This window comes from Idiotropiscis lumnitzeri, chromosome 14, assembly GCF_059441095.1.
Source record: "Idiotropiscis lumnitzeri isolate Australia: NSW breed Sydney's pygmy pipehorse chromosome 14, RoL_Ilum_1.0, whole genome shotgun sequence".
NCBI lineage: Eukaryota > Metazoa > Chordata > Actinopteri > Syngnathiformes > Syngnathidae > Idiotropiscis > Idiotropiscis lumnitzeri.
This window is the reverse complement of record NC_142404.1, coordinates 15,022,699-15,032,395: the sequence shown is the minus strand read 5'-3', so window position 1 is coordinate 15,032,395 and position 9,697 is coordinate 15,022,699. Positions and strand designations below refer to the sequence as shown.

Genomic DNA, 9,697 nt, shown 5'->3' with positions numbered 1-9,697 from the left:
AATTTCACAATAAGGCCATATGTTTTACAAATACTTCGATTCAATTAAAGATTATCATATAAAATACATTTTAGATTGTATTTAGACTTATAAAGACTTTATTTCGGATATTCTGCAACGTTGACGGCATAAGGTTGGTGAACCTCAAAATATGAGTTTGTTCTGAAACGCATACATCGAACATCCCTTTTGGCGAAGACTGTGATTGGTCGATACAAAAATGGTTACACGACACGAATATGTGAAGTTTCGTCTCTGAGTGCTCCAGGATACATGAGTTAATTATGGACAAAGTTCCATGTAATGTCCACGGTAAGGCGTTAAAGCACGCATCATTCGGGAAAGAATTCGTGTTTTTGGCTGCTCAACATAGTTGGCTCCTTCTTTAACTCCCAATTATGCTTTGTGTTGTGTCTCAGGTGGCGTTTGCATGCTAAAGACAGGCGTTAAAGATGGCCCAAGCAAAGGCAAAAGCTTTTACGTGTGTGTAGACAAGCGTGGCTGTGACTTCAGCGAAGTGGCCAGGTCTCTTTGATCTGTCTTATTATTTTTTAACACGGAATTAGCATTGTTATTCGTCATCCATTCATTCATCCATCCATCCTCCTTCCCATCAGCGTCCCGGCCTCCATCTGCCTCCAGCATGAAGACTCCATAGTGGAGCTCCAAGCGTTGACGTACAGTCAGCAACAAGAGTGCAACAGGTGGGTAGTAAATACTCGGTTAATGTGGATCAATCCGAGAAAACATTCATTGAGACATATATATTTTATTGTTTAATACAACATTATAAAATGTGTAAAACATTTACACTTCAAGGGCACAGTGTTTGTACTTTTGTCGACTTTGTCTTTATTTCACGTTCATATGTGACATTACACTTCTTTTTTTTATGCCTCAGGTTGTTCTACAGGTGCGTTGAGGGTAAAAAAGCAGGGCAGCGATGGTGTGGAAACGTGCCCTGGTCTATGGTAAGAGCATATTTGACAACACTCCATTACACAGAATAGTAATTAAATAAATGACTACAAATAATGCATGAAGTAAATATAAAATCCACTGCGTTCTCTGTCACATGCGCATTATCTTTGTACATGTGTAAATAAACGTGATCGCTGTGAATATTAGGCCTGCATACTTAAAAATTCCCCGATTTTTCTTGTCATGCATATATTGTATACACGCATCACAAAAGTATGGGAACATTTTTTCAAATAGGGTAAAATAATATTAACGGTTGACAATGTCTGTTATCATTTTACAGCCGGAGGAGAAAGAGAATAAGAGTAAAAAGAAAGTGCAAGCTTTCGGTCTGCCACAAGTCCGAAATCCCTTCAAGGCTCCGGAAAAAGTGGGCCAAGAATCAGAGTGGAGGCAGATGCAAACAGAAAGTGAAAGGAAAGACAGCATGAAGAAGAAAAGTACAGATGATGAAGAAGATGAGGGGGAAGGTGGGCCAATGACAGCTGACCCATATCGAGGTAAACATCTTCCAGCAGGGATGAAGCTGAAGAAGAAATCTATAGATAAAACAACTCCTCCGAGCATTTCTGTGCCCAAAATCGATAAGGCCACCTCCAAAGATTCTGTTGAAACAGTGAGTGTCTCCACCTCTAAACCCCAAAAGAGCATGGACACTTCCGTGGTCTCCATGTCTGCGCAGAAAAGTGATATAGTGCCCTCCAGCATTTCCTTGTCTCTTCCCAAAAGCAACAAGACCACCTCGAGCCTTTCCACTTCTGTGCCCAGAAGTAAAACGGTCACTTCCACAGGTTCCACTTTAACAGAGCTAGTTCCTAACGCCCTGCCCAAAAGCGCCATGACCATCTCCGACATCTCCATGTCTGCGCCCAAAAGTGAAAAGGTCTCCTTCAGTGGTCCTGCAGTAACAGAGCGGAGCTCCATATCTGCGCCCAAAAGCAACATGGCCGCCTTCCAAGGTCCCATACCAACGTCAATTGCCTCCACGACTGTGCCCCAAAGTGAAATGCTCGCCTCCGGAGGGTCCTCCACAGCAAGCTTCTTTACATCTGCGGCCAAAAGCGAAATGGTTGCTTCTGGAGGGTCTGACAACAGCGCCCAGTGGAGACCTCGTGAAAGCAAACAGTACCAAGATGATGATGATGAAGATGTGGTGCTGGTGTCCGTAAAGCCCTCTCAAAAGAACCGCCAGACCCTCCCCGCTGGCGCCGTCCAGAAGCCCCTGACCTCCTACTCTGGCTTTCAGCCGGCCTCCACTGTGAAAGGTCCCCTGAGTGACCCGCTGGGAATGCACAAGATGCTGTCCACTCAGCTTCAGCAGAAAAAGGCGAGCCAGTACTGCGAAAAAGCACCTTGATTGCTTTATTGATTACTTGTGTTAAAAAGTAATGGTTAGTTTACAGGTTACTTGATTTTCATAGTAAAATAAGTGAGATTACTTTAATACTTAGCATAACTATTATATCTATTAACTTTTGGAACCTGGTTTTGCCGCTTAATTGGAAGTACATTTTAATTAGTGACATTTCAGAATAAGATTTCTTTTTATTAAGAATGAAATAAAGTCAACTTTTTTGACTTAAAATAATTACTTTTAATTTTTAAAAAAAGTTTTATGAATTTGACTTAACAAATACGGGCTACTTGTGTTGTATTAATTCTTTTTAGTCTTTCTAGACATACATTTTTAAATAAAAACAACGGCGCTCTTTTTTGAGATAATGTACTGACAAAACTCGACAGTTATAATGTACATTGTTTATAAATACGGACACATTTGGGAACCTCATGCAGTCACACAATCACTCCTCTTGCCAATTATTCATGATTACCGCCACCTTTCCCAAGAGAAGTAACCTTATGATCTTCTCACTGCCATGTGATGTATTCAAGGCCACCCTGGCGGCGGTGAACTTGGAGGCGCTGCCGGACAAAGGCCAGCGTCTAAAGACTCAGGTCAGAGAGCTGGAGGTAGCGCTGGAGTCTCTCAACCTCACTCCCGCTGACAAGACGCCACCCACCAGCCAGGTCGTGAACCCTTTCAGCCGCTCTGGGGGTACCATCCTGATTCCGACTCCCGACGCTCCAGTTTCCCATTTCCAGTCAAGTCAGGGCTTCTCTCAGATGTATGGAGGTAAACATCGTGCCTTCGCTAACAATGTGGTTGCATAATTTTCTTTGTAAACATGTACAAAATGCCATATAAATTAAAATAAACATGATAACACAAAAAAAAAACATTAATAAGCTCCCAAAACGTGACGGTCTTTGGCGTTGTGTTGTAGAGCACCATGCTTTCTACGGCGGCCGCATGACAGACAACCGTCTGCTGGCCGTAAAGAACGCCACGTGCAAGGCCATCGATCACATGCACACGTCGCTGGAGTCCTGCCCGGCCGCTGACGCCGAGGCGCCGGACCCCAAGGGGCTCAAGGTGTCGCTGTTGGCTCACCAGAGGAGAGCTTTGGCGTGGCTGCTCTGGAGGGAAGCACAGAATCCCTGCGGAGGCATTTTGGGTAAGGCGGCATATTAAGTGTTTGCGTTCTGATGATTTTTTTTTTTTTTTAAAGTTGTATTTTTGGCCTCAGCGGACGACATGGGCCTTGGAAAAACGCTCACGATGATTGCGCTCACACTTGCGCAGAAGATCAAGGGAAAGGTTAAAGAGGAAGGTGACAAGAAAAAGGAGGAGGAGCCGCAGAAGGAGGAGGAGAAGAAGCAGGGCTGGCTGTCAAAAACGGGTAACTTTTCGTTCAAATAAGCCTGGAAATGAGTTAACGGAAAATAATGAAATAAATATGGCATTGCAGTAAAATGCAATTAAAATTAAATAAACACAAAATTGGGATTAAAATCTGTTGAATAGGTGAAAATATTATTACGGTAAGCCGTTCCATCATGCCGAATTCTCTTACATTTAAATAAACAAAATCAATGAAATGTATGAAATATCATTTCCTTGACACCAAAATCTCAATCGCGCGTCTTGCAAGCCTGTCACATTTTTATTGCCTGTTGAATACGGTCGACAAACTGCAGAGATGTGAATCTTAAACCACGTCACAAACTCATTTTATTCTAAAATAGAGCGTTCAATTTGATTTTGATGGCATGCGGCCTTTTAAATAGGTTGCGTATAATTATTTGCTATTTTATATTTGACTAATTGCTGCCTGAAAAATGCCGACCAGATTGCCGGCCGGTGCCGTCCAAATCCACCCTTGTCATCTGCCCGGCCTCGCTGGTCCACCACTGGAAGAAGGAGATTGAGCGACACGTTAAGTCCGGTCGGCTCAGCGTGTACTTGTATCATGGACCTGACCGCAACAAGAATGCCAGAATGTGAGTCTACGCGCGCACACACCGATACAGATCCAATGCAATTTGACTCACGAATGATGTCGTGTCCGGCAGTCTGGCCGAACACGACGTGGTGGTGACCACGTACGCGTTGGTGTCCAGGGAAGCGCCTGGCCAAAAAGAGGCAGACCAAGCCAACAAGGAAGCCAACGATGTGGTGGGTGAAATATTGAAATATGAAGTACACTAATACCTTGTCTTAAGAGTGCCCCAATTATTTTTTTCAATTTATGCTATATGCTAGATTGGTGATTGTAAAACTTTTTAGACCAAGTTTGTACGCAGTTGGCGCTCGTACCAAACTTTTAAAACCCCTATTTGGCAGATCAGTTTGTTCTTGGATGAGTTCCTATCCGTTGTAAAATGGCGACTCTAAAACATGCTCATTTATTTCACGTGTGCTTCCTCAGCCAGCAGCAGCGGGCGGCGGTCCCCTCATGCGGGTGGTGTGGGCCCGGGTGATCTTGGACGAGGCGCATAACATTAAGAACCCAAAAGTGCAGCAGTCCATGGCCGTGTGCCAGCTGAGGGCGACCGCCCGCTGGGCCATGACCGGCACGCCTATCCAGAACAACCTGCTGGACATGTACTCCCTGCTCAAGTCAGTCTCACCTTCATTGTTACCTCCCCCAAGCACATATTCAAGAGACCTCGCCATTGTGATGTTTCAGCCGAATCTGACCAAGAATGCACATTCGTCAGCAAATACTTGTTAAGTGAATGTGTCAAGACAATGAAAGTGACAAATGCTAATGCCCACTTGGATTTAGATGCAAAATGATGTAAAATCCCAAATTAAAAAAAACCCAACTTCTTCTGCCCCATACAGGTTTCTGCGCTGCTCTCCGTTTGACGAGTACAAACTATGGAAGGCGCAGGTGGACAACGGCTCCAAGCGTGGCAGGGAGCGACTCAACATCCTGACCAGGACTCTGCTGCTGCGACGCACCAAAGACCAACAGGATTCTTCGGGAAAACCGCTGGTATGGAATCTTGTTAGGTTTTCACTCAGGCCTTCTGCAAACTTCTCAAAATCCATAGCGCCACAAAACAAAAAAAAAAACAAAAAAAGGAAATCTCTGGTCAACAGGTGGCGCTTCCCGACCGGACCTGTAAAGTGCATCAACTTAAACTGTCTGAGGATGAGCAAGCGGTCTATGACGTGGTCTTTGCCCAGTCCAGGTGACGTAAAATACTTCTTGTTTAAGCATTTCTAATCCCAAGTAGAAATGTTTCTAGAACCATCATTTTGCTTTGATGCGACCATTTTTGGGTGAGATTAGCTCTTTCCTGGTGTCTTCCGAAGACAAACTCGAGTCAAAGTACTTTAAAAATTCAGCCATCAAAGCAAGTTCCGCTTAGAAATCTAAAATCCAGCAGACATCTTGATCATGTGGAGACCCACTAAAAAATCTCAAGAAGCCGTTCCCAAAATGACACAGGAAGTCGGCCATTTTGGTTTAGAGCAGCCATTGTTGGCTCATTTTGGCTGTGTTCAGGGGTCCTTCAAACAGGAAATACGACTAGCTTGTGCATATTCTCATTTAGTCACGTTCTTTCATTCTCCGGGCATTGAATAGATCACTACTGGATTGTTTTGGTCGTCTTAGAAGACGTTTCGCCATTGTCGTTCTGCTAATGGCGGCTTCCAAGACAACCAATTCAATTCCCTGACAAAATTGCTTCTAGATTTAGTTTTATCAAATTTGCGCCTAAAACTACGACTAATATACTAATAAGAAATTTGGTAGACATGGCATTTGATGACCTAACAATGAAAGAATAAACCGAAAGAGGACTTGACTTGCACTTTTTGTTTGCAGGTCTACTCTGCAGAACTACCTGAAGAGGCACGAAGGGAACGACGTGAAGGGAGGGAGCGCCTCTGCTTCCAATCCCTTTAACAAGGGTGAGGCGTCAACTGAGTGTGTTTTTTTTTTTTATTTTATTTTAATCTGAAGCCTATGTGTGCATGCCCCTCCGTATTGTTCCCCTTCAGTGTCCCAGGATTTTGCCTTGTCCCAGTCCGACATGCCTGTGTCATCTTCCCAACAACCTCAGCAAGCGGCCAGCACCGCCCACATCCTTTCACTGCTGCTGCGTCTGCGACAGTGCTGCTGCCACCTATCATTGCTCCAGAAGGTACGCACGCACGCACGCATGTACCTGTGCGTGTCCTCACTTCATTCCATCTGGCTCAGACCTTGGACTCATCGGAGCTGCAAGGCGATGATGTGGTCCTGTCCCTGGAGGAGCAGCTCAACGCTCTGTCGCTTACGTCCGGGCACTCGCCGTCAGACGCCGGCGAGGACATGGTGGGCCTGAATGGGACACGTTTCCCTCTGCGGCTGTTTGACGAGGGCAACAGGAGCACCAAGGTGCGCAAAAGCAGATGCTGTGCAACATCTTGATTAGCACACGCATAATTATTCAATATTGGAGTTGCACCCCGAAAGTTTGTAAAAAAACAAAAAATTTAAAAAAAATCACACCTGACCCCAGTTTGATCTAGAAACATCTAATTTTATGGACACGTCTATTATGGAAGGATGCACAAAAAAGTCTGCAGGATCTCTGCCCGAAATTAAACAATAAATCGACCATTGGGGCAGAGTTAATTGTTTTTCTGATATTAAAGAAAAAAGAGTCATAAAAAAAAATTGAGCCACAAACAACAGTTCTCAGCACCAAAAAGTCTGATGGATCTAATTGAAATGCAAGTTGCCCATTTTTGTTTGAAGTGGCCATTTGGGCAAATTTGGAGGGCTCATATTTTGCCAAAATCCTACTAGGGAATTCAACCTAATCTGAAACAAAATAAGCATTTTTCCTGAAAACCAGACGATGATTCAAAACATTGTTTTTTGTTACAGATTTCTGCCATTGTGTCGGAACTGGAGGCAATCCGAGCGAAGCCTGACAACCAGAAAAGGTAATCATGCGTGAGGCACTATCGAGGTTCCACGAGCATTTTTACCAAAATTCTGATCGGGAAATATATTGTTGGAATTTAAATCACCAATTAACTGCAAATTACTAGGGAATAAACCCTTAACTAAATTTACTCAATGCGTGTTTGTTTTTATATTCAAGAAGAAAATGTCAAATAAAGACTCGAACAGCTGATCCAAGTTTTCTTCCAATAGTTTCTTCAATTCTCTGGAGTTCAGGACATAGTACAAGTCAGATATGTGGGCTACTTTTCTTATCCTCGCGAGGACCCGCATCCAAGATGAAGGCAGCCGAAAAAAATGGCGGTTCTAAAACACAGTCCTCAAAATGCTTTTTGTGGAATAAATGCTTAACACCTGTCGCAGATATGAACCTGTTAATGATTGACATTCTATCATGTAAATGCTAACGCTAATGCCTCCAACGTAATACAATCCCTCAATATCCCAACGTTTTGGAGCATGAAGTGGAAACAAAAGACTTTATTTGAGCCACTAGGACTTTTTTGCGTTTCAAACTCTCTGTTGTGACAGTGTGATCGTGTCCCAGTGGACCAGTATGCTCCACATCGTGGCCGTCCACCTGCAGCAGATGGGCTTGCGTTACTCTGTCATCAACGGAACCGTCAACCCGAAACGCCGCATGGATCTGGTGGAGGAATTCAACACCAACCCCAAGGGAGCACAGGTGACTCATCCATACGGTGCCCTCCCCAAAAATCAACCCCTGGAACCAGTTTCACTTCGCATTTCCAGGAGACTTTCAATACATGTTCCTGTACATGTTTGTTCCTGCTCACCGCTTTAATTATTATTTCTTCGAATGTTTCTTTCTTTCTTTCTTGTGGAAGGTAATGCTGCTGTCTCTCTGTGCCGGCGGCGTTGGCCTCAATCTCGTGGGTGGGAATCACCTCTTCCTCATGGACATGCACTGGTGAGTGAGCAAAAATGTGCTTTAGTTTGAGATGAGACTTTTTTTTTCTTTTTAACCAATGGGCTGCATTACGGTTGACAGGAACCCGGCCTTAGAGGACCAAGCCTGCGACCGAATCTACCGCGTGGGACAGAGGAGAGATGTCATCATTCACAGGTAAACGGGACGCTCAGTTTTTCCTTCAGCTTTTAACTTCTACAACGTCATGTTTGCCGTCAGGTTTGAGTGCGAGGGCACAGTGGAGCAGAAGATCTCCACGCTGCAGGCCAAGAAGAAGCAGCTGGCCCAGAGCGTGCTGTCGGGAACGGGCAGTGCCGTTGCCAAGCTCACCCTGGCCGACCTTAAGATAATTTTTGGCGTTTGAACATGTCAACGGTTGTTTTATGTGTGGAAATTCAGTGGTTCTCAAACTTAATAGAGCCAAGACAAATACAGTTCACATCCGAGTGCCTCAATTTGCGTTGGTTTAGTTTCTTGTTTTTTTTATTACTCCATCAAAACTGTTAAAGTATGAGAGGTTTTATATAGACCGCCGCTCAAGTAACTTTAAAAAAGATGAGAGATACAGTCACTCGTGCATTTTAGGCCAATGACTGAATGAGATGTCAAAACACTGCAAGGAGCATGGGGGAGACCACGACCACCAAATCAACTGACTCCACAATACACCAATTGTTTTGCAGTTTGTGACTTTGTACTTAATTACACCTAATCGACATTTCATTTTGTTACATTAGCGTTTATTATTTTCTTGAATTTACATTACACAATGCTGTGGTATTTTAGTTAATTAAAAAAGTACCCTAAAACTTTGGCAGTTTTATGGAACAGATTAATGAATTTTCAACTTGTACAATTGGCAATTATTACACTCTTTCTAGCTATTTTGTTACATATTTGACTGTGGTACATTGATATTTAATTTTAATGACATATCACAATTCAATCTATGTACTTGTTATAGCTGGCGTTTATCATTTAGCATCTGACCAGCTGTTAATTTGCAGCACTTCTAACAGCGTTAATAATCTTTCTCTGCATCATTTCAAGAAGTTCCCCACTCAATCTTTTGTAACTCTGCAATTCGCCGTCAAGACCGCCATTTCCTCCTCTGCCAACATGGCGCCTAAGGTGAACGATCGCCTTTTTATTATCGATCTTATAGATATAGCATTTTCCTCTCCTGAGAGGCGCTCATTAGTATGGCGCGTAATGAGGAAAACACTTCGTTCGTAAATTACAAAATATTGGGGTGATTGTTGTATAATGTTCACTTGGGCATAAGTAGAGATGTCCATATACATATTGATGACCAGTGATTGAAGTTTTATTACACATTAAAGCTGATCTCACGCAACATTTTGAGTTTGTCATCGTCACTAACAAATTAATAATGAAGACAGTAAAAAGCATAAAAACAGTAAAACCAAAAACCAAGTGTCATGCTGAGTCACAAGCCAAAGAATAAAAA

General features: G+C 43.3%; 1 protein-coding gene across 1 annotated transcript; it reads left to right on the top strand.

The window, feature by feature from the left end:
• Positions 1-193: 193 nt before the first annotated feature.
• ttf2 (transcription termination factor, RNA polymerase II) lies at positions 194-9,066 on the top strand. Its single transcript, XM_088315879.1, has 21 exons — positions 194-312; positions 420-525; positions 618-704; positions 902-971; positions 1,265-2,308; positions 2,875-3,115; positions 3,267-3,497; positions 3,570-3,722; positions 4,173-4,323; positions 4,396-4,498; positions 4,752-4,942; positions 5,171-5,324; positions 5,432-5,523; positions 6,165-6,250; positions 6,341-6,483; positions 6,543-6,719; positions 7,215-7,273; positions 7,827-7,980; positions 8,144-8,226; positions 8,308-8,382; positions 8,446-9,066. The coding sequence occupies exons 1-21, from the start codon at positions 285-287 to the stop codon at positions 8,588-8,590; spliced, it is 3,573 nt and encodes a 1,190-aa protein (XP_088172005.1). The 5' UTR covers positions 194-284; the 3' UTR covers positions 8,591-9,066.
• The last annotated feature ends 631 nt before the right edge of the window (positions 9,067-9,697 follow it).